This window comes from Cetorhinus maximus, chromosome 16 (assembly GCF_964194155.1).
Source record: "Cetorhinus maximus chromosome 16, sCetMax3.hap1.1, whole genome shotgun sequence".
Taxonomy (NCBI): domain Eukaryota; kingdom Metazoa; phylum Chordata; class Chondrichthyes; order Lamniformes; family Cetorhinidae; genus Cetorhinus; species Cetorhinus maximus.
Window position 1 is genome coordinate 81,677,507 of NC_135894.1, and position 25,006 is coordinate 81,702,512.

At 41.1% G+C, this 25,006-nt stretch overlaps 1 protein-coding gene across 3 annotated transcripts in view; it reads left to right on the top strand.

Moving 5' to 3' along the window:
- Window positions 1-25,006, top strand: part of sonb (SON DNA and RNA binding protein b) — a 55,115-nt gene that overhangs the window by 6,011 nt on the left and 24,098 nt on the right. For 2 of the 3 annotated variants that reach the window (XM_078560211.1, XM_078560213.1), the window contains exons 2-5: window positions 4,903-5,069; window positions 12,920-14,227; window positions 14,873-15,030; window positions 17,031-17,165. In XM_078560211.1, the coding sequence (XP_078416337.1) occupies window positions 13,315-14,227; window positions 14,873-15,030; window positions 17,031-17,165 (1,206 nt within the window). In that variant the 5' untranslated portion in view covers window positions 4,903-5,069; window positions 12,920-13,314. Of the gene's footprint in view, window positions 1-4,902; window positions 5,070-8,598; window positions 8,721-12,919; window positions 14,228-14,872; window positions 15,031-17,030; window positions 17,166-25,006 lie in introns of all 3 variants that reach the window. The other variant, XM_078560212.1, reaches the window with a different exon arrangement.

A 25,006-nucleotide genomic window follows, 5' to 3' on the forward strand; every position in this document is an offset into this window, starting at 1 on the left:
CTCTTTTTTTCGGCAATGCTCAAGATGAAAAGAATTCTGGTGCTAACTCCCATGTATGATTTTCATACTGAATCCTTGAGTACATCCTTGGAGTCTCTCTGATCCTAGTTGACTCAGTTAAACTTGCTCCAATGATAAACATTTTTCTGTAGAGTTTTATTGCTTTACGTTCATAAAAACACCACCTTTACCATCTAACTGTACCTGGGATGCATCTCATGCAGGTATGAGAAAATGTTAAACAAACCTTTTTTTGAGTTAGGAATGGTGAAGAACCAGTGTGATTTTTTTCGCAATTAAGTTTCGCTTGTGACGCGATGCTTTTGTCTGGTGTGTGTTAAGTGAATGAGAAAAGGCTTGCCAAACACATTTTTGGAAGTAGAGTTCTTTTACAAAGTGTTTCCTCGATAAAAAAGAGTTAAGGCCTGCAAATACTAGAAATCTGAAATTACAAACAAAATGTTCAAAATATTCAGGTCAGTTAGCATCTGTAAAGAGAAAAAATAAGTTAATACTTAAGTTACTTTGGATGCATCCCTTCAGCTGCATGAGCTTTGTGTTAATTTTATGATGTCCGGTACATCCACCCTCTACCGTTTTAGTCTTTTAAATTCAATTAGCTTGATGCTGCACAAGGATATTTTATTGCATAATTTTTGGGTGTGTTAATATCCCTTCCCCTATTGCTTTTTCCTTTCCTGTTCTAGTCTAACTGAGCTGCCCACCTGCAGCTCCCTGGCCTCTGCTTCACTTGAGTTAGTTACCAGGTGGGGCACCAAGAGCACTCACTCCACTGATGATTTTCCCTCCAATTTTCCTTCCACAGCAGTGTGGCTGAGATTGGGAAGTTGGATTCGCCATTAACATGTTGGCGCTGCAGTCAATACGTGCCTCCCTCATGAGTTAGACCTAATAATGGATGAATGCTTCAGTTGCTTTTAAGGTATTATTCTGCTGTTGCTTAGTGGAATTTTTGGAGTAGAATAACCTGAACTCTATTGTGTGTCCAATGTTATGAACTTGTGTTTTGTATTGGCCATGAGTCAGTTATAGGATCCTCCACGGTATTAAAGCATAACGATGGGAATATACATTTGTTTTGAACTCTGAAAAACACTCAGCAGTACGAATAAAGATCTTGGCCCAGATTCAGTGACAAAGGAATGGCACAAGAACACGACAAAGGAGCAGGAATAGACTATAGGGCCCATCGAGCCTGCTGTACCATTCAATACCATCATGGCTGAATTTGGGCTTCAACTCCACTTTCCTGCCCACTCCCCATATCCCCTGATAGTCCAGAAACCCATCAATCCCAGCCTTAAATGTATTCAATGATGGAGCATCCACAACCCTCTTGGGTAGACAATTCGTACTTGCTGTACATTACTTTTTGTGTTTAATTTTGGCAGCAATTTATAGTGTTTAGAGATTATTACATATTTATGGAGGTAGAGTCCTTTTAAAAAAGCATTTCCTCATGAAAAGGGGTTAAAGCCTGGAAATACTAGAAATCTGAAATAAAAAAATGTTCAAAATACTCAGGTCAGTCAGCATCTGTAAAGAGAAAAAATAAGTTAATACTTTGGATGTATGCCTTCATCAGCTGTTACTAGAACTCTATATTAATTTTGTGTATTAACGGTGCCATCTACAGGGGGTTTGGGGCGCAGGCAATCGTATACCTATTCAACCAATCAGATTGAAGAATCCTGATTGAGACACGCGCACACACAGTCTAAACTTAGAAGTATAAATTGGAATATTTAATTAAATCTAAGGTCATGTACAGAAAGCAAATTAAAGAGAGGGAAAGAAAGATTGGATTCAGAGGGAGAGTAAAAAGATAACAAATAAAAATGATTTATTTTATGCTTTTTAAAATCTACATTAATTAAATTCTGAAGAAATGAGACTCCATACTTGTCATAGAATGGTTACAGCACAGAAGGAGGCCATTCAGACTTTCATGTCTGTGCCGGCTATCTGCGAGAGCAACTCACCTAGTCCCACCATCCTGCCTTTTCCCCATGGCTCTGCAGGTTTTTTCTCTTCAGGTAATTATCCAATTCTCTTTTGTTTGTTTTTGCCTCCTCCATTCTTGCATGCAGAACGTTCCTAATCCTAACCACTCTGCTTATAAAAAAAAAAAATTCTTCATGTTACCATTTCTCTTTTTGCCAGTCATCTTAAATTGGTATTCCCTGGTTCTGATTCCTTTTGCCAAAGGGGACAGTTTCTTCCTATCTACTCTGTCCACACCCCTCATGATTTGAACTTTAAATTTTACATTGAGTTCAAAATGTTCAGGGCCAGAGAGGTCGTTTGGCAGTAATCAAGACTTGTCATGCTGTTAAAAATTCAATTACACCTGAATGCACTAGCTCTAACTTTTTTTGGCATGTTTAGTTGGAAACTATTGGGTAATTACCGCAAATTCGTAACTTTTAATGCTGAATCTATCATTGAGGCACCAGTATAGCAGAGATTACGGAGGAGCAGGGCAAATCAGACGACAGCTTCCCAAATGAACTGCGCGCCTGCAGGTGCCGGAGATTGCATTCCGATTTACCTCATAATAACAGTAAGCACCATTATTCCAACTGCAAAATCCAGGCCCATTCAATTGAAACTAAACTGCACTTAAGTGAAACATGGATAATTGCAGGCCTGTCATGTAGTCTCATTGAGAACTGTTTGAACTGATGAATTAATAGTGCACAGCATTAAAAAGTGTTCGCTTAAATATGTTTTTTTTTGTACTGTGCTGGTGCCAATATACTGAAAAATGCCTGTGACTTTAAATTAGCAAAATATAAAATTTGTGTTCGCTGTACAACATTATGTTGAGAACAGAGTAAAATGCTAACAAATGATTTGAAAAAAACAGTGTCAAAAGTAGTGAAACTTCTCTGATGCTACGGAAATTAATCCAAACCCTTAATGTGATTTGGTTACCTGAGGTGGATAATTTTGCGTTGCGGGCTGCAGCTGAAGGAGTTAACGTGAAGGCCTCATAGTTTTCTACGGATCTTGATTGTAGCAACTCAGTGGATTAGGACAGCAGATCTGAAGACTGTGTTTCAGTCACCGGGCCAGTGTTGTCACCATGAGTTCAGAGATGTGTAATGGTAAATGTGTGAAGTGTTGGGACAGTGCATTTGTTTCACTGAGATTTCAGTAAAATGTATGGATGAGTAAAATTTTCTTGCTATATGCCCATTTGAAATGTTGACAAGAAAAATGGTGCAATATGATTATAAATATTGTCCTTGCAAACTTGGATTATCTCTGAGGAGATTTTAAGAAAGCAATCTGTTCTTGTTACAGTGAAGCAGCAACTTTGGTTCACTGATGTCTGTGAACTTGGTAAGCACTTACTTTTAGTGGTGGAATCGATTGTTACCTGTTTGATCCAATGATCTTCTCTAACTCTCCACGAAAGTGAATTCTTGCTTTTGTATATCCATTCCACCACTACAAACAGCTAGCATTTAATTGGTTGCTTTAACATAGGAAAATCTCCCAAGACTCCTCACAGGGCCATAATTGGACAAATATTGACACTGAACAAAAGGAGGATCTATCAGGATGGTAACAAAAGCTTGACTAAAGAAGTTTAAGGAATGTCCTAAAGGAGGAGAGAAAGGTGCAGAGAATAACCATCTCAATTTTAGTAGCATAACATTTTAAAAGAGGCCGTGGACAACTTTCAAGCTGATGTTAAAGAATCTTCAGTTTTTTCCGTCCTTTGTTGCTCCAAGGTTATCCCACATCAAAAATAATAATTACAGTTGGCTTAGTTTGCCACTGTGCAATGTTATATCAGGTTCACGGACAGGAAAGGGATTGGAGGCCGAGTTCTCCAAGATCTGTTGTTGTTTCAAGATGGTTCATACCACTGTGGAATGTATATATGTTACTTCAGAGAATTGTAGAATCTTACAGGGCAGAGGGAGGTCATTTGACCCATTGTACCTGTGCCAACTCTTTGAAAGAATTGTCCAATTTAGTCCCATACCTAGCCTTTTCCCCAAAACTCTGCAAACTCGTCCTCCTCGTGTATGTCTTCATTTACCTTTTGAAATTTCCTACAGAATTGCATCCTCCACACTTTCAGATGGTGTGTGATTTAAACATAGATTTTTTTTTGTATATCACAAAGTAACGTTCGAACTGCAGCAGGCACGTGGCATGAGAATTGACTTCCAGGAGTTCTTGAATTGGAGAGTTGTTTCTTGATTTGTTAATTGAGATTTTTAGAAATGTTCTAATCTAAGCTTTCAATTTTAAAGACGACTTTCTCAACATCGTTAATAGTCGGTGTATAAGTTAATTTGTGGTGTGGTTGGTACATATGGTACTGAACTTCCATATGATTGGCCATTTTCAAAATGGTTGTGGGACTGGCACAATTTCTTGACCAAGATTCTTCTTCAAGGACCTTGCCAGTGTTGTTCTTGGTCTTGCCATGCTGCTAATTTATTTCCCTCTAGAAGCATTCCCATGATGACACAATAGAAATCCGGTGTTGTATTTGTGACTATTAGATGTAAACCTACCTGTTTCTTAGGCACACAGTAAGGTGTAACCAAGTTGCCTTGAGCAATTTTCCCCCATGAAGAAAAACATTTGTATGTCACTGTCTTGAAAGAGAGTTTGAATTTTCCATAGTATATCTAGACAGCTTAAACACTACTGCGTTATTTCTGAATAATGGAAGTCTTTTCAAATATTGGTTGATAATGGTGTGTTATTCTGACCTTTGTAGCATTCTCTGAAACTCTTATTGATGTCAGGTGAGGACAGAATCTGGTTTGACTGTTACTCCCTACAATTGATAGTTTGCTGACAAACATACCCAAGGCTTGTGTATGAATACAGTTTTCTTTATTCTTCCAGTGGAAAGGTGATCAACGGGACAAATGGTGAAATTAAACCTGTAGTGAAGGCAAAAGCACCTGAAGATGTGATTGATACCACTGTGGATGTACAGGAGGAACCGATTACGAATGATACCTATCATGTGTTATCTGGTTTTCAAGAGGATCATCAAAATAATAATCTTGGTGCGTACAGATCCTCTTTCTCCCCCATTTCCATTTCTTAACTTTATTCTTCTACTTTTCTCACCATTGAAGCATGCTGTCACATCGGATGAGAACTCATCTTTTTTGAAGGAGATGTCCATACTTGTAAACTTTTTAATATGTGTCTTAACTGTTTAGTGTCATCTCTGCCCTTAAAAGGGCTTTTAGAGTATAATTTTTATAATGTTTTCAAAATGCAATTTTTAAAGTTAAAAACAATGCTTGAATTTAAGCTAGTGAATGTGCTATAACATATCAAAATTGAGGTTGGTGCCACATTCTAATGTATGCTTGACTGGTTTGTCTCACATTCTTCCATAATCTTGATTGAACCAGGGTTGAATTGGTTTGCTGGAGACAGAGGTGTGAAGGTTGTCCTGGGCCATGAGGTTACAGATTATGCTGGTATACCATTCTACTGATGGCTCTCATTGCCATTTGATTTGCCCTTAATCTGTCCCATTTAATCACCGTGGTATTACATAATGGAAAACGTCCTAAAAGTGAAGATGAGACTTTGTCTTCACTAGGTCTTTGCCACCTCTACCGCAGAGGTTGCTGTTTGAGATGTGTTGCTCCTCTGTAAGCTGCATGAAAGTGGCATTTTGAATGACATTAAGATCCTGTATTTATGTTGTAGATATGGAATAATCTAGCCACAGAAATTAGGGCATGTCCATTTCAGTACAAGTATGGCACAATGAGCCTTAATTTATACCAAATATAAACTCTGATGCTGAAAATTAACTTCTACATGAATGGAGTCTCATTCTGTCAGCTTTTAATTAATGTTGCCAATTCAAAAAATAACTTTTTTCTGTTTCTCTTTTTTCTCCCTTTCTCATAAATCAATCTTTCTTTCCCCCACTCTCTTCATTTTACTCTCTGTACCCAATTTGATATTTAATTTACTATTCGAACTTGTACTTTGTGATTTAAACTCTGTGCTGTTTGTTAACAATTCTTCAATCTGACTAGTTAGAGAGACGCACAGTTGTTTGCCCTGTTCACACAGGTTCCAGATGCCCTTGCAGCAACTTGCTATGCCACAGCACATCAGAATTAAACAGTCAAGTCTAATGAATGGCGGGTGCTATTTGTTTACCAATTACAGTAAACTCTGGTCCATTATGCCTTTGGTTCCCTTAGCACTTCCTCCAAGCAGTATTCAGTGTGGATTTGAAGGCATACTGATTTATCAGCTGAAAGGGGAAGTGGTAAGTAGGAATCAGGAAGCTTCCTTGGCCTTAAATTGATGTGAAGTCATAAAAGGTCCGTGTAAGAGACCACATCTATCCATTGGTACACCACTAGATCAGAATTTTGAGTTGTTGCCTGAAAGGTATGAGTACAAATTTATCAGGCTGTTGCTTGGTTAGCCTGAGAGACAGCATTCAAAAACGGTGGACAACGAGCTACAGATGTTTCTGAGACTGCCTGTGTCTTGCCCTGATATGATGTCTAGATCCTTCCCGATAGGCTTCTTAGCCATTTCTCTTATCGTTACATTTACAATTGAGTGACCACTTAAGACATTAAGAATCAATCACATATTATGAGTCAAGGTTTATGTGGGAAGAGCTGGAGGTTAGGAATCAATTGGATTTTTATAATAGTCCACCCACTTTCATGGTGGTGCTAGGTCAGAATTCAGTTTCGCAATTTGCCAAGGCGGGATTTGTCCTCTTGGTTGCTAAGTAGTACCATAACCACTATTATGGCAGTTGTGGCATTCCTGATTACCAAATATGACATTTTTTAGTATACTTTTCTGAAAGATAGTTTTGGACAACATAAAAAGTCTTGATCTGTGTACACAATGAAACTAGTAAATTATTCATTATAGTTGTTTAAAGTAATTTCAAAATCAAGTTACTCATAGATGGACGACTGGACACCCTTATTAAAAATGTATATTTTTGATGATACATATTTTAACTATATTACTAAAAATTGCACTAAATTACAGTAAAGAGCTGTTGGTGCTTATAGAACTAAAAGACCTCACACGTGGGTCTGACTATGGTTTTGACTGCTGCAGAATTTGCCATTGAAAGGTTTGAATTGAACCTAGCCAATCTAACCTCTGTTACCACTGATGTTGCATCTGCCATGATTGGTTGAACCCCTGGCTTTGTTACCTTGGTGGGAAAATATCCCAAATAAAAATAGAAAATTCTGGAACTGCTCAGCAGGTTTGGCAGAATCTGGAGGTAGAAACGAAGAGCACTTTAGCGCAATGACCCTTCATCAGAACCTGTATTTTGCTTTTTGAAAAAAATCTGAGTTTGAAAAACCACACCTGGTCTCATTTCTCTGAATAATTCACCACAAGTGCCACACTCTGAGAATAAAGCTGATGGTTCATTAAAAGATGCGATGAAAATAGCTGTAAACATCACCGAGTTTATCTGATCTAAATCATTGTCAGTTTGTTGAGCGGCAGGAAGAGACCAATGGCTCTTATTCAGAAACTGTGTACATCTCGAATATGTGCTGGATTGATCGGGGCAAGTGATGGAAAGATTTGTTAAACCTGCAACCCGCCATTGATTTATTTGATGAGGAATGCAAACTGAAGAACTTCTCCGAAACTGATAATAAAACTTGGAAGTCTGTTTGGTTCTTTCTCACCAGGTAGTTACCTAGATGAAATGAATGTGAAGCTGCAGGGAAAGGACAGTTTGTGATCTTGAATGCTATCTGGCAGAATTTTAGGCAAAGTTGAAACTGTTCATTTGTCAAAAACAAAATCGGGGAAATTATGCTGAACTTCCATAAAGCTCTGGTTAGGCCTCAACCAGAGCACTGTGTCCAGTTATGGTCACCACACTTTAGGAAGGATGAGTGCCCTTGTGAGGTGCAGAGGAGATTTACCAAAATGGTTCCAGGGGTGATGGATCTTAGCTACAAGGCTAGGTTGAAAAAGCTGGGGTTGTTCTCCTGGGGGCAAAGGAGATTGTTGGGTGATTTGATAGAGGTGTACAAGATAATGAAAGGTTTATATAAGGCAGACAGAGCAAAGCTGTTCCCTTTACCTGATCATAGAAAGACTAGGGCACACAGGTTTAAGGTTTGGGCAAGAAATGTAGGGGGGCTGTGAGGAAGAATTTTTTATACAGCAGATTGTATTGACTTGGAACTTGCTACCTACGAGGATGGTGGAAATGGAGACGATGAATAATTTCAAAAGGAAATTGAATGGGCACTTGAGAGAAATATACTTGCAGGGGATAGAGGGGGGATGGGACTCATTGGATTGTGCTACACAGAGCCGACATAGACTCGATGGGCTGAATGGCTTCCTTCAATGCCACAGTGATTCTACGACCCTAAATGGAAGAACGATGCTTTACTACTTTACAAACTTTGTAGCTGACCATGATTTTTGGAGAGATCGTTATGCAGCTTGGCTTCGAAATATTCTGGAATTTTTTTTTAAGAGATTTGCTGATTTCCATAGTTTCAATCTTGCATTCACAAAATATAAATTTTGCATTGACATCAGGAACTTGCAAGAACACGTGTAACTGCTCTCCATGGACAGGAGATGGATCTGCTTACACTGTGAGGTGGATGCATGACTGAGACCAACACTGCTGAAAATATAGCAAAATGCCTTGACTGGAGGTGAATACCTGGTTTTGAGAATTGTTAGTGCCAAGCTGTGTGCCATGTTTGTCTCAACTTAGCTGTGCAAGCCAATATTTTCAACAATTGCTCTGGTGAAGTCAAAGTACCACTCACAGCTGCTAGACAAAATCCTAGAAGTCACACTAAAATGTATTTTGGCAGATTAAAACCATTGCCAGAATTCCAAGAGTGGGGGCTACATACTGTGTCCCCTGCCTTATCCCCCTACCACATAATTTAATTGTGTTTCAGCATAATGTTGAGCATTGTATGATGTGATGTGTTTGCTGTTAAATCTGATGCCTCAACCAGTCTGGAAATCAGACAGTTAAAATAATATTAGAATGAAAAAAAACTTTTATCTCTTGCAGAGGAATTTGGTTTTTGAACTAATAGCTATTTGTCATCAAGCCTACTAATTTCCTACAATTACAACAGCGACTATAGTAAAATCAAGAAAGTACTTCACTGGCAGGTTTTGAAAGGCACTCTGTACAAATGCATGTCTTTAAGAGCTTTGGGATGTTTTCCTACGTTGAAGGCGCCATATAAGTACAAATTGTTCATACAAGGACAGTACAGCAGCGGGAGGCGGTGGCATAGCGGTATTGCTACTGGGCAAGTAATCCAGAGACCCAGGGTAATGCTCTGGGGGCCACAGCAGATGGTAACATTTTGAATTCAATAAAAATATGGAATTAATGATGACCATGAAACCATTATCGATTGAAGTAAAAAGGGAAGGAAATCTGCCGTCCTTACCTGATCTGGCCTACTTGTGACTAGCAATGAGAGGTGGCGGCACAGTGGTACAGAGTCAGGAGGGAGTTGCCCAAAATCGACTCGGGACCCCATGAAGTCTCTGCAGCAAGTCAAACATAGGCAAGGAAACCTCCTGCTAATTACCACGTACTGACCTCCCCATCAGATGATGAATCAGTACTCCTCTGTGTTGAGCACCACTTGGAGGAAGCACTGAGTATGGCAAGGGCGCAGAATGTACTCTGGGTGGGGGACTTCAATGTCCATCACCAAGAGTGGCTCGGTAGCTCCACTGCGCACCAAGCTGGCCGAGTCCTAAAGGACATAGCTGCTAGACTGGGTCTGCGGCAGGTGGTGAGGGAACCAACAAGAAGGAAAAACATGCTTGACCTCATCATGACCAATCTGCCTGCTGCATATGCACCTGTCCATGACACTATCTTAGGAGTGACCACTGTGCAGTCCTTGTGGAGATGAAGTCCCGTCTTCACATTGAGGATACCCTCCATTGTGTTGTGTGGCACCACCACCGTGCTAAATCGGATAGATTTCGAACAGATCTAGCAACTCAAGACTGGGCAACCACGAGGCACTGTGGGCCATCAGCAGCAGCAGAATTGTACTCAACCACAATCTGTAACCTCATGGCCCATCATTTCCCCACTCTACCATTACCACCAAGCCAGGAGATCAACCCTGGTTCAATGAAGAATGCAGGAGGGCATGCCAGGAGCAGCACCAGGCACACCTACAAATGAGGTGTCAACCTGGTGAAGCCACAACACAGGACTGCTTGCATGCCAAACAGCATAAGCATCAAGTGATAGACAGAGCTAAGCAATTCCACGACCGACAGATCAGATCTAAGCTCTGCAGTCCTGCCCCTCCGATCGTGAATGGTGGTGGACAATTAAACAACTCATTGGAGGAGGAGGCTGCATAAATATCCTCATCCTCAATGATGGAGGAGCCCAGCACATCAGTGTAAAAGATTAGGCTGAAACATTTGCAATAACCTTCAGCAGAAGTGCCATGTGGGGATGATCCATCTCGGCCTCCTCCGGAGGTCCCCAGCATCACAGATGCCAGTGTTCAGACAATTCAATTAACTCCACGTGATATCAATAAACGGCTGAAGGCACTGGATACTGCAAAGGCTAGGGGCCCTGACAATATTCTGGCAATAGTACTGAAGGCTTGTGCTCCAGACCTTGCCGTGCCCCTAGTCAAGCTGTTCCAGTGCAGCTACAACACTGGCATCTACCTGACAATGTGGAAGATTCACAATGTGTGAAAAGGCAGGACAATTACAACCTGGCCAATTACCACCCCATTAGTTTACTCTCGATAATTAGTAAAGTGATGGAAGGTGTCATCAACAGTGCTATCATGCGGCACTTGCTTAGCAATAACCTGCTCACTGACACTCAGTTTGGGTTCTGCCAGGGTCACTCAGCTCCTGATCTCATTACAGCCTTGGTTCAAACATGGACAAAAGAGCTGAACACCTGAGGTGAGGTGAGAGTGACTGCCCTTGACATCAAGGCAACATTTGACTGTGTGGCATCAAGGAGCCCTAGCAAAACTGGAGTCAATGGGAATCAGGGGGAAAACTCTCCACTGGTTGGAGCCATACCTAGCACAAAGTGAGATGGTTGTGGTTGTTGGAGGTCAATCATCTCAGCTTCAGGACATCACTGCAGGAGTTCCTCAGGTAGTGTTCTAGGTCCAAACCTAGAACCCAAACTTCAGATGCCTCATCAATGACCTTCCTTCCATAAAAGGTCAGAAGTAGTTTTGTTCGCTGATGATTGTACATTGTTCAGCACTATTCGCGACTCCTCAGATACTGAAGCAGTCTATGCCCAAATGCAGCAAGACCTGGACAATATCCAGGCTTGGACTGGCAAGTGGCAAGTAACGCTCACTTACAAGTGCCAGGCAATGAGCATCTCCAACAAGAGATGGCATTACCATCGTTGAATTCCCCCACTATCAACATCCTGGGGGTTACCATTCACCAGAAACTAAACTGGACCAGCCAAAAATAAATACTGTGGCTACAAGAGTAGGTCAGAGGCTAGGAATCCTGTGGTGAGTAACTTGACCCCCTGACTCCCCAAAGCCTATCCGCCATCTACACGGTACAGGTCAGAACTGTGATGGAATACACTCCACTTGTCTGGATGAGTGCAGCTCCCACAGCATTCAAGAAGCTTGATACCATCCAGGATAAAACAGCCCACTTGATTGGCACCCCATCCACAAACATTCACTCCCTCCACCACTGATGAACAGTAGCAGCAGTGTGTACCATCTACAAGATGCAATGCAAGAACTCACCAAGTCTCCTTAGATAGCACCTTCCAAACACCACTACCATCTAGAAGGACAAGGGTAGCAGATGCATGGGAACACCACCGCCTGGAAGTTCCTCTCCAAAGCATTCACTATCATGACTTGGAAATATATCGCTGTTCCTTCATTGTTGCTGGGTCAAAATCCTGGAACTCCTTCCCTAACAGCACTGTGGGTGTACCTAAACCACTTGGACTACAGTGGTTCAAGAAGGCAGCACACCATCCCCTTCTAAAGGGCTGTTAGAGATGGGCAACAAATGCTGGCCTAGCCAGCAACTCCTACATCCCATGAATGAATAAAAAGAAGTCTATTTGAATTTGCTCAATTGTATAATATATGTAGAATTCTTCTGACTGAGAATTGAATGTACAAATAGAATAAAACCATCGAATGGCTATAGCACAGGAGGAATTCATTCAGCCCATCAATTCCCTACTAGCTCTCTGCAAGAGCAATTTAGCTAATTCTACTCACCTGCCCTTTCCCCTTGCTTTATGTGCATTTAAAAGCCACAATTGAATCTGCCTCTACAACCCTTTCAGGTAGTGCACTCCAGATGCTAATCACTCATTGCGTAAAATAAGTTTTTCTTCATGTCGCTTTTGATTCACTTTAAATCAGTGACTTTTGGTTCTTGACCCTCCCATCAATGGGAACAGTTTCTCTCTCTACCTTGTCTAGACCCCTCAAAATTTGGAACATCTCTATCAAATCTCCTCTCAATCTTCTCTTCTCTAAAGAGAACAATCCCAGCTTCTCTAATCTATCCATGTAACTAAAGTTTCTCATCTCTGGAGCCATTCTCATAAATCTTTCCCTGCACTCACTCTGAAGTCTTCATGTCCTTATTGAAGTATGGCCAGAAATGTACACAGCACTCCAGTTAAGGCTAAGCCAGTGCTTTATAAAGGTTTATCATAATCTCCATTGCCTTTGTACTGTGTGATGTATTTTTGATTCTGACTTTTTAAACTTATGTGCAACAATTTTTGGTGTAGAGCAAAATTGAACTTGTGGTTTGAATCTTTATGTTGGCCACTGCCTCTAGTTTTTCATTTTCTTTTCTTATTCAGATAAGGAGAATTTAACTGCAGAAAGTGTAGCAGCAGAACAAATTAAATCCCCAGCTTTGGATAATAAAGAAGATAGTATAACTCCATCAAGACGAAAAAACAAAAAACATAAACACAAGCATCATCACAAGCACAAAAGCAAAAAGAAGAAGAAAAAGAAGAGGAGAAAGAAAGACGAAAAGAAAGACCGTTCTAGGTCTCGCTCAGGATCTCGTTCGAGTCGGAAAGCACAGTCCGGCTTACAGTTACAATCACAATCTCAGTCTAAGTCATCTTTAAACAATGAATGTAGCAGCAGGAAGAATAAAAATATCTCCCTTTTGACAAAATCAAGCAGAACTGGGTCAAATAAAAATGCATTTGATGAAGGAGCTGATACAAATACTGTTGTAACAATGGGAGTTGGGAAAGAAAGCTTTGTGGTTGAAAAGAAGCCATTGTTACAGGACAATTGTGACAAAAGTCTACATGTCAAAGAGAACAGTGTTGCTGACATAAATGTTAGTAAGGAATGTATGACAGTTGGAAATGTTTCTGGATTATTGGCTGCAGCATTAGCTAGTGAACAGAACCAAGAATCCACATTGTTTCATAGTAGTGGTTCGGACAACGTACAGTCAAAATCTACTCAGACTGTTGACGAAAAGAGTAAAAATAACAGAACTGAGACAAGGAGAACAAAAAGAAGTCGGTCAAGATCTCATTCAAAGTCCACAAAGCATCACAAGTCCCAACTGCATTCCCACTCTCAACATTCTCCTGTAAAGAAATCACATGCCGGCTCCAGCAGTCGGCATCATACACCCCAGAGTTCATATTCCAGGAAACGACTGTCACCAGTTCAACTTCGGTCAAAATCAACCTCAAGAGAACAGAAGAAACACACAGAATTATCCCCAAAGTCTAAAAGGAAACAGTCTAGTTCTCACTCTATAGCAAAGAATGAACAACCGTCAAAATCGAAATCTCGGTCTCCTTCAAGGTTACACAGTAGATCAAGGTCACACTCTATAACAAGGACCAAACAGCAATCAAAATCACGGCATTGTTCTAGGTCACGTTCACGTTCAAAACACAGGAGTAGGACTTGTTCAGGATCTCCCATGAGATCAAAATCCAGAGTCAAGCGATCACACTCACCAAGACCTAGATCAAGGTCCAGTGACAGGAGATGTCATCAACCAAGTTCTAGAGCATACCATAGTAGGCTTGTGAGGACAAGGAGGTCACCTGATTGGCGGAGGAGATCCAGATCTCCTTTAAGGAGACAGAGTGCCAGCGGAACACCTGAGCGCCTCACAGACTTGGGTAAGATGCAACTTTTTTTTTAAGGTGTGGTTTTCTTCACTACTACACTTTCTTATCAAGAAATGGCTGGGATTGACTTTTTCATGGTGGGGATGCAAGAGCTAGAATTTACTTAGTGATAAAGCAATAGTGCTTTATAGTTTAAAAAAAACCTTGTCTGTACTACCTAACAGTGTACCCTAAATTCAGCAACTGTCCCTGCTGCAAGCATGTTAGTATTTTCCCTTTCCACATTGGCTATTTTTGTGGCATTTCAGTTTGATTGACCCCAGTTTGGAAGAAACCATTTAAATTGTGCTAACATTGGCCAGATTTGGTTCTGATAAGATCCATATACCTATCAAAACGGAGGGACATTTATCCCATTAGCATCTGCTGGATTCAATCGCAGAAGCCAGCATTCTTAAGGGACCGTGGGCTGATAGTCGACCCTTTCCTTGATCTTGGAAAATGGACTCCTTGCAGTTTGTGCTATTGTGAAGCTTTCATTAATTAATGACAGCTGTTTTTAAAAGAATTGTAATTTGTGTGTGAATAATTCTGCCACATTGAAAAATACTGCTTTTGAGGGAAAGAGAGCAAACATGTAAGTTATCTTGCTCCAGAACTGACCAAAAATATACTGAGGATTTATATTTCTTACAGATAAAGCACAATTGCTAGAGATAGCAAAAGCCAATGCTGCAGCCATGTGTGCCAAAGCTGGTATGCCTTTGCCAGCAAACCTGAAACCTGTTGTGCCCCTTGTTAAAAATGTGATCATCAAAAAAATAGGTTGTTCATCAATAGAAGAACTCACAGAGGTAAATATTGATTTTTACATTGTAATTTTTTGCCTTTTGATTTCTCTGCGTTTTCTTGATTTCTAGAGACCTGTGGCTTAAAGCACCGGAAGGTTCATGACCTATTGCCATATCTTTGCCAAAGTGTCTCTGAGCTAGCTGTTTGAAAGTGCATGGCAGTAGCCTGGGGATCACTCTTAAGCCTGATTTTTTTGTTTTTTCTTTCCACCCTGTGGACCTGCACAGTTGGTTGAGATTGGGAACTCAACACTCATTGTCTAGATTCAAGTGTGAATTATGACCAGAGAACTGGCAGATAACCAATGCCCATGGAACCATACTGCAGTTGCAATCTGGAGCAAGGTGGGGGGAGTGGAGGGGTAGTGGGGTGGGGTTTAAAATTGCAGAGGAGGTTTAACAAAAGAGATGACTGAGAATGATAACAAGCTTGGAACACAATTGTATTAGAATGACTTTTGGGATGCCTGAGGAAATGCAAACGACATAACTGGAGAACCGATGGAACTGAGAAATAATTTCACAATTTTATAAACAACTGTTGAGTAAACTACATTTATAGCCCTGGACTTTGCAGTCAGCCACAAAGCGATGACGCTTGCTGTTGACCTCAAAGAAAACTGCCAACAAAGATATAATAGTCTCTGTGGTGTGGATTTTCCCTTTCCCGACATCAGCTTCAATCTAATTGAAAGTCAAGGTGATCAACAGTGTGGTCACCAAGCAGGGAAAGTAGCCAAACCCATTTCCCACTCCTCCCATTCTCGTTTTCCCACTCCCCCTACCCCCATTTCCCCATCGCCCCTCATGTTTCTCCCTCCTATTTCCCCACCCCGCTTCCAATTTCCCTCTCCTGCTTCCCACTCCTGTTTCCCACTCCCTCCCCTCTCCCGTTTCCCTCCTCCTTGCTGCCCTGCCACCCTCGCTGCGCACTCCCCCGCTTCGCCTCCTCCCACCTCGCCTTCCCCCTTCCCCTTCCCCCTCTCTTCCCGTCCCCTTCCCTCTCCACGCCCCTTCCCCTCGCCTCCCCTCTCCCTCCCCCTTGCCTCCCCTCTCCCTCCCCCTTGCCTCCCCTCTCCCTCCCCCTTGCCTCCCCTCTCCCTCCCCCTTGCCTCCCCTCTCCCTCCCCCTTGCCTCCCCTCTCCCTCCCCCTTGCCTCCCCTCTCCCTCCCCCTTGCCTCCCCTCTCCCTCCCCCTTGCCTCCCCTCTCCCTCCCCCTTGCCTCCCCTCTCCCTCCCCCTTGCCTCCCCTCTCCCTCCCCCTTGCCTCCCCTCTCCCTCCCCCTTGCCTCCCCTCTCCCTCCCCCTTGCCTCCCCTCTCCCTCCCCCTTGCCTCCCCTCTCCCTCCCCCCTCCCTCCCCCTTGCCTCCTCTCTCCCTCCCCCCTCCCTCCCCCTTGCCTCCCCTCTCCCTCCCCCTTGCCTCCCCTCTCCCTCCCCCTTGCCTCCCCTCTCCCTCCCCCTTGCCTCCCCTCTCCCTCCCCCTTGCCTCCCCTCTCCCTCCCCCTTCCTTTCCCGTTTCCCCTTTCCCCTTTCCCTTTCCCTCCTCCTCCCCGTCCCCTCTCCCATTTGCCTCCCTCTTGCCCTCGCCCCTACTGTTTCCCTCCCCTCCCCTCCCCGTCGCCTCTCCCGTTTCACTCCCCCCGCCCCCACCCCGCCCTCTCCCGTTTCCATCCCCCCTTGCTTCTCCCATTTGCCTCCCCCCCTCACCTCACCTGTTCCCTTCCCCCCTCATTTTCCCCTCACATAAAGGGGTATAGAAACCCAATTACAGCACATTACCACGAAAACCAGGGATCTTTCATGGCTTAACTCCTAACCACAGCAGCAAATTTACTAACTGTGCCATCCTAGGAGCTGTTTTTGGATAAAAATTATACCCCACAACTCTACATAGTGTTTCCTCACAATGGCGATGAAAGGATTTAGTTGCAGTATCTTTAATAGCATTTGCTCTTTTGTTTATATTCATCTTTTTGTGCACCATCTGGATATTTCTTCCTTAGAAATGCAAGAAAATTGTTGAGAGCAATGATGATAATGAATTGGGTAACAAGCCTCATGTCTCTGAAGAGGATGAATCATTCATTAATCAACCAATTAAAGTTAATGAACTGAAACCCATTTCTTTCAACTTAAATGTAAGTAATGTATTTTTGCAATCCATTTAGATGTTGCTTATTTGCTACTTTCTACATTAACAGCTATTTGATGTAATAATTAGGGATAGTTGCCCCAGTTGCCTAACGGTTACGAACAGTGTCATTTGTAGCACAAAGCTGTGCACAGCAGAAGGTCCCAAGTCTGATTTTCAGTCACTGCTCAATTAGCTGGACTGACCATTGGTGTTTCAGCATCCCCATGGTGTATAGTGAAAATATAGAATCTTAATCACAGTCTGCTGGTCCTACTGGAAACTCTTTCCAGTTATCAACAGTCACAGATTGCAACTCTTTCAAGTACAATCACAGTTCTTGGTTTCCGGGAGTGGGACATGAACCCACAACCCTCTGATTCAAAGGCGAGGGTGCTATGAACTGAGCCACAGCTGACACCTCTGATCCTACTGGAATGTGCACATGTGGATGTCCGGTGAGAACAGGATTGGCTTAACTTAGCGTCCTACAAGTTAAGTGGCCTGCTGATGTTCAGTGGAATCAATTGTGAAGAGTGGCCGCTTGGTTATGGCACCTTAAGATAGGTAATTTCCGAAGAATCATCCTGCAGGGTAACTTAGTACCCTCAGTAAGTGGAGAAAATTTGCTGAGAGTGGGATAAAAAAAATGCAATATTAAGACTTGTAGGCAGCAATACAGCAGAAGAATAAATTTTCCAACTTTGAACTGCCAGCATGGAACTTGGCTTTAAGAGAGCACTTGTCGGGAAGTTGTTTGCATTGTGCTCGAAAATTCTCCTCTTGGAGAGTTAACACTGAAATGTCCACAATGAAAGTGACAACTGAACACTATGAAAATGTTTTAGTAGGGTTTTCCCAGGCAGGTCATGAGCTAGGTTTTTTTCACAAAAGATGGAACATTCCAACCTATGCAAGAAATCTTCAAAGTTTACTGATATTAATTGTCTAATATTTAAGAGTATTTTGTGAGGAATGCAGACTTCATTGCATAGATGTGCTTTAGTAAAATATGGTAATCTTCAAAATCAATTATATATAAAATTTATGTCGGCACACTTCCTTTCTACACCCCCTGATTTCCTGTTTTCACATTTTTGTCATACTTTGTGCTAGTTTTTCCATTAAAAAATTTAAAGTTAGTTTTGCCTACAACTTGTCACTCTGTACAATCGCAATTGGCTCTGCGGCAACTCCCTTAGCTGTCTGTGTCAGCTTAGCCACCCACTTGTTTTCCCCTAAAATTTCAGATGCTGAATGGTAATTAAATGTTTTAATTTTATTAGTAAAATACCCGAAACTTAAAATGTTTTGGTATCATTGCATTGATTTTTGTTTGTTGACTTTTTACTGTTTCCTCTTTTCCCCCTCCCACTACACCCCACTGCTCTCTTTCGTGAGCAGCTAGGGCTAGGACCCCATTCTGAATCACCCTAACGTATTCTCACTCAACTGTGAAGTTTCATTAGTTTCCCCCTCTACTATTAATTTACTGCTAGCTGCCCTTAATAACCACTGGCTTGTTCGTAGTACAGGTCGGAGTCCTGCTGAGCTGAAGCTTTTACTCCTCGATGAAGACTGCTTGGATTTTAGATAGATCTGAATTATATGCAGTGTATCTATTTATACTAATATCCTGTAGTGTTTTACATTTGTCCACGTGATTTATTGACTAATGGGAGACTTTACAAAGTAACTGAAGTGTTTCTTGACAGATTTTTCTTAGGATTATAGAAGTAGTTATTTGAAGCATCTATTAATGAGTCGTGTGGACCAGGAAGAGCCAGGCTGATTTCCAGTCTATGCTAAACTAGCTGATCTCAGCTGGAATGGCAGTAAGTGCAATATGTTAAACCTCAAGAGTGTTTGGAACAGAGAAGGAAAAAAAAAATTGGTCTCAGTTCTCATTCTTGATCACTGTCCAGTGACTCCTGGAAAGTTGGTCATGTATGAATATTGTTCAGGACAGGCTGTATTGTTGGAAATAACTGCTGTCATTCTCTGTGCTGGCTATATGAGTAGAATGGCCACTTAGATGTGGTGTATTGGGACTGAAAATACCTTTGGAACGTAACTCACTGTGAGTTGGAATCTTTAGGCGAGATGGGAGGAATATTGAAGGGGTGGGGGAAATAAAAACTTTTAACCTTGATTCAAAATTGTTTCTTAATATGTTTTTCTGCCATCCCCCCAGAATCCAGTATTTAAACCATTATCCAGCTACCCACAATAGAAAGCTTTTGCAGGTGCTATGTCTACAGCATTGAAGATTGTGGTCCAAGCTTGGTTCCAGTGAGCACATTGAAATTCATTTGGTGCTGGGTTGTGTAGTTTCAGAGAAGTCTACCTGAAGCACCAGATGTTCGTTATTTACTTCTTTCTTTTTCTGAAAGCACTCTTTTGATGAAGCAGTGGATCGACCACGTCAGGCATGTTTTCCTCAAGGTTGGAAAAAAAAACGTCCAAAACTGAGCCCTTCTTCAGAGCCTATTCGTCAATTCCCATTTAGACTGGGATAAGTAGAAGTAGCTTATTCCAAACGCCACAGCAGTTGGAAGTTGCCCTAAGCATCCCAAGAAGGATAGGTGCAGATTCCTCCCTTTTGTTACAAACTGTGTTGCTCATTAACATTGATTCAGACTTTGGCACTGCAATTCAGCTAACGTCAGAAGAGGCAATTTCATGATCCTGAAAAAGACTTGTGTGCTGCTTCAGCCAGGGACAGTATGTGATCTGGTCTGGAGTTTCCCGGTGTGTTTGAGCTTTTTGTCTTGCTGCTGGACGAAAAGATTTCATTTTACTATATTCATCAATGTGTAATACATTTTTAGCTATTGTTTGACACCGCTGGTTTTTAATTTTGTGTGTGTCTTTCATTCCAGAACTTGTCATTTGAGCTGTCATCTCTGTAATAAAATTATTACACTAATATTTTGTGATTATAGTTCTTTTAATTTTCTTATTCCCCCTACCCCCACCTCTTTGAGGGTGCTATTCCAGACTGGTGCATGGTTCAATAAGACAGCAATCATAGGCACTTAAGAAGTTATGAGGCTGGAAAAGACCATTCTCACCTAATAGACCAGTCCTAAAGTTTGGAAGGTAAACACCACTCTATCTCACACATGCCAAATAACTTGCTGGCTTCCCCTTGAATTTTCCAGCTGTCCTCAAATAGCTCTTGTACTTTAGTCAGTCTAACTATTGATTGTTGGTGAATTACAACAACTATTTGTATTTATATAGTAACTTTATTGTAAAAAAAATTTCCCTAGGCACATAATGTCCCAGAGGCATAATCAGAAAATGGACACCAAAGCAACAAAGATATTAAGGAGGATTGGCTAAAAGCTTGGTCAAAGATTTGGATTTTGAGAAGGATGCGAGCAAGATAAAGAGCAAAGAAGCGGAGGTTTTTAGGGAAAGAAATCAAGAGAGTGGGGCTTAGGTAACTGAAGACATGGTTGCCAATGAGAGGCTGAAGTGGAGTTGGGGGGGTGGGGTAGGGTTACAGGGGTGGTGTGGGTGGAGGGAAGATGCACAAGAGGCAAGAGTCAAATGTGGAGTGGGTTCAGGGATGGTTGTGGGAGGAGGTTACAGAGATAGAATGGGGCAGGACCTTGAAAGAATTTATACTATCAGAGAGCATCACAGCTGAGACAAATCCTGCCCACAGTCTACATCCACATGCTCACCATCCGGTAGGGATTACTGTTTAGTAACCTGACTGGATTTTTCTCTTCACTAAACTAAGGATGCTAATGCCAATTTTGCTCCAGCTATGGCTTGGAACATATACAGTAATCAAATCTGATAATAATAAACCTTGTCTATATGACCAAATACCACGTTGTATAGTATATTACCCATTGAATCATGCGGAACAAATAATGGGTATTATTACCTTTTTTTTGTCCAGGCTAAACCATTAACATTTTTTATGAGATTCCCTCTTTTTTTCATTTCAGCATTTTTGCTGCTTTTATAATTTATTTACCTTCACTGAATATTAACTAAAACATTTTGGTTTGCAGTTACTTATTTTTTTTTTTACTTTCTCTCTTTACTCCTCTCCAAAAGATGGTGGCCCATACCGGGGTTCAATTCTTACTGCTAGCCTTTGCAAGAACCTTCATGTATTTAAATGCTGGTGCCCTACTTGGATAAGAAAAGCTCCCACAGGCTCATTTCCTGTTTTGTTATGTCCATGAATGCACACTTCCAGCTGACATGGCAATCAAGAATGGGAACACTTTTAAAAAATTGTTCTCTTCCCCTAACACGGGAAAATTGATGCTAATGTTTTCTGAATTCAGTACAATGGAATGGGATTAATTGACTACCTCTACTAAAGTACTAGCACAGACACAATGGGCCAAATGGCCGTCTCTTGTGCTATATCATTCAATGATTCTATTCCAAGATAACTTGGGACTTTAGTGTGATATTAAGCCGTACAGACCATGTATTGCTTATCTACACTCAGCTATCAGAGAACGAGATGTTTTTAAACAATGTTTTCTTCTCATTTTCTTTATATTCCACTTCTCTGTGTGGTTTAGTGGGAAGACAGAATTTTCAATTGAATTTTGTTTAACCTTTTTTAAGTGTACTGCTGCTATGGTTCCCTCGTTCTTTTTGAAAAGTGGCTGTGCTGTCATGAAAGTGATTGAGTTCCTTTGAAAATGGTTTTCAGCACCTTAGAAATTTCTACAGAGCATGTATCCCAGTATTGTTAATTATTTCAAGTCTTTTAAATTGCATTTTCTCCCTCCCCTCCTCTCTTGAAAACATTGACTCTCTTTGGGGTGTGGCTACATATTCTGCATGTATGAGTTGAGAAGATGTCAGACTGTTTGCTTTGGGGAGGAGGCACTCGCAAGTCTGATGCTGTTCACATAGTGTGATTTGTGCCAGGTGTACTGGACAATGATCAGCCGTGATGGGGGGAAAGGCACCTATACCAATTATCACACTTCTGCTGCAACTGTGGCTGAGATTAAATAACCAAAGCAATAGGAACTTGGGACATCTTGCTCTATGTGGCTGAATGCCACATGAGATAATGTTCTTACTAACTGGTAATTTTATTATGTAACCTGAAGGACATAGTCACATTTTGTATCGATCTTCAATGTCAATCATTAAAGATTATTTGCCACAATTTCAAGCTGAGTTAGGCACAGTCTTCATTATTAATATTTTATTCCAATGTTTCACAACCAAAATGCTGGAAGAAAGTCATTGAAATATTTGGATATAAATTACATAGTTTTGCCTTTCATTTTGGGGTTTGGAACCAGAGCCTATTCTAAATAGAAAGTTTTCGTACACTTAATTTTTAAAATTAATTTCCCACTTGAGACGTTCTTGCATTTTGTCTTGCACTGTGCATTTGTCAAAGGCAGAGAGATTTACTTGGGGGTAGTTTTACAGTTTTAAGCTACATAAATCACTAAAGATTGTCTAACTTGAATTTTAGCAGAAGTTCATCTGTTATCTTACTTAGTAAATGGGTTATGAACTGGATGATGCTTAGCATCCATGGAACCATACATCAGGTATTGTTCTGTTCAGGGTGGAGGGGACAACAATCCAACAACAAAAGAAACACAGCAATGTAATAATTGACTTTAATGGAATTGGAGTTTTGAAGTTTAGATATTGGCCTGTTGATTAGTGATATTGGCAACTGACTCCTGATAATCAAACAAGATGTAGTTTTTGGTTCTAAAACATTGAAGGACATCAACTGAAATACATTGTGGTCAACAACGTGCAATTTGAATATTTAAAAACTTTTAATACTATTTACTATAATCACATACTGTCATCCGATCACAAAAGTAACTTGTACCAATGCACAGAAACATTTTTGAGACAAGTCCTTTGTTTTTGGTTGAAATTCACACTTTTAATGTTTAGACCCAGGAGCGGAGTATTGGACAGGCATTTTGAACATGGAGAACATCTGTGGCAAGCTTGATCCCATCCTTGCCCAACATCCATACAAGTGCATTTTTCAGCAGGTTAGGAACTGTTTTAAAAATTTCTCCTTTTTTACCTCAAAATGCTAAAATGAAATGTAATTCTTTAACTCCTGTCCAGTCTGAGATTATTTCAGTACCAAACCAGGGATTGAACATGAGGCCCACTTCAAGTATACAGCTACAGATGTATTTAAATCCCTAATTCATCACGTAGAACATTGGTTGTAATAATTTAGCAGATACTTGTTTGCATAGATCCAGAATAAACTTGTAGTTATATATTACATTTGACAATTTTTTTCACTGAACATTTCTAGTAAATGGGCTCGTTATGCTACTGATAGCTTTGCAATAAAATTTGATAGCCACATTAGCCAATCTGTAACACTGTCAGATGTTAAGTGAAAAGTATAACTATTAGCACTTCAAGATATACAACTGTCTACAGGTAGAGGTCAGCTAACTCAACTTAGACTGAGAATCGAACCTGGAGGCTTTCTGGGTTAGGTACCTAAATTATATCAATCATTTTGATTCAGAAATAATGCATATTTGCAAATGATACCAAACTAGCGAGGAAGTGGAATTAAAGGAGTCAACACTGAAATTACAGAATGAGTTGGGTAAAATATGTATATTCGTAGAAAAAAGTCAAGTAAAATTTAATGCAGATAAGCATAAAGTATTGCATTTGGAAGGCTGCTGAGAGTTCTCTAGCATTTGAGGTGTCTCTTTGGGATGGGACATTAAATTGAGACCCAATATGTTCAGGTAGTTGGAGAAGATCTCAGGGCACTATGAAGAGGAGTAGGGTAATTCTCCTATTTTCTGGCTAACATTCATCACTCAGTGAATACAATCAAATATTTAACTAGTGACTTAATTAGAGAATCGTCATCACTGGCTTCTCTTCCCAATCCCATACCGTTAACTCTGATGTCCCCCAAGGATCTATCCTTGGGCCCCTCCTATTTTTTATTTACATGTTGCTCCTTGACAATGTCAGTTGAAAACATGTCAGGTTCCACATATATGCTGAAGACACCTGGCTTTACCTCACCACCAACTCTCAACCCCTTCACCACTTGCTCTCATACCTACACTGGTTCAGGTTAAGCAATGCATTGATTTTAAAATTCTGCTCAAGTGTTTTCATATTGCTCCATGGCCTCACTCCTCCCTATCTCTGTAATCTCCACCAGTCTTACAATCCTCTGCGATATTTGTGCTCCTTTAATTCTGGCCCCTTGTGCATCCCTGATTTTAATCATTCCCCATTGATGGTCATGCCTTCAGCTGTCTAGGCCCTGATCACCTGAATACCTTCCCCAAATCTCTCAGCCTCTCCATATCACTTTCTTCCTGAAGACACTCTTTGACAGGGTTTTGGTTATCTGCCCTAGTATCTATTATGTGGCTCAGTATCTTGTTTTGCAATGCCTCTGTGAAGGGCCTAGGGACATTTTATTACACTAAAGGCGCTTCTATAAATACAAGTTATTTATTGTTCTTTGGACTATGAAACACTTTCATACAAACTGGCTGCTGCATTTACTTAATAAAACAATCACTACACCTCAGAAGTGTGAAGCATTTATGAGATGTGCTAAGGCCTCAAAAAGCATGGTATTAATGCGAATGCTTACTTTTTTGGCTGGTCATAATCCTCTCCAACACCAGAACCCCACTTATCTCCACCTGTGTCTTTGTCCCTGCCTCAGATCATCTGCTGCTGAAACTCTTATCTAGACTTGATTAGTCCAGTGCTGTCCTGGTCGCCCTCCCACCTTGTACCCTCCGTAAACTTGAGTTCATCCAAAATTCTGCTGCCTGTAACAACTCATACCAAATCCCATTC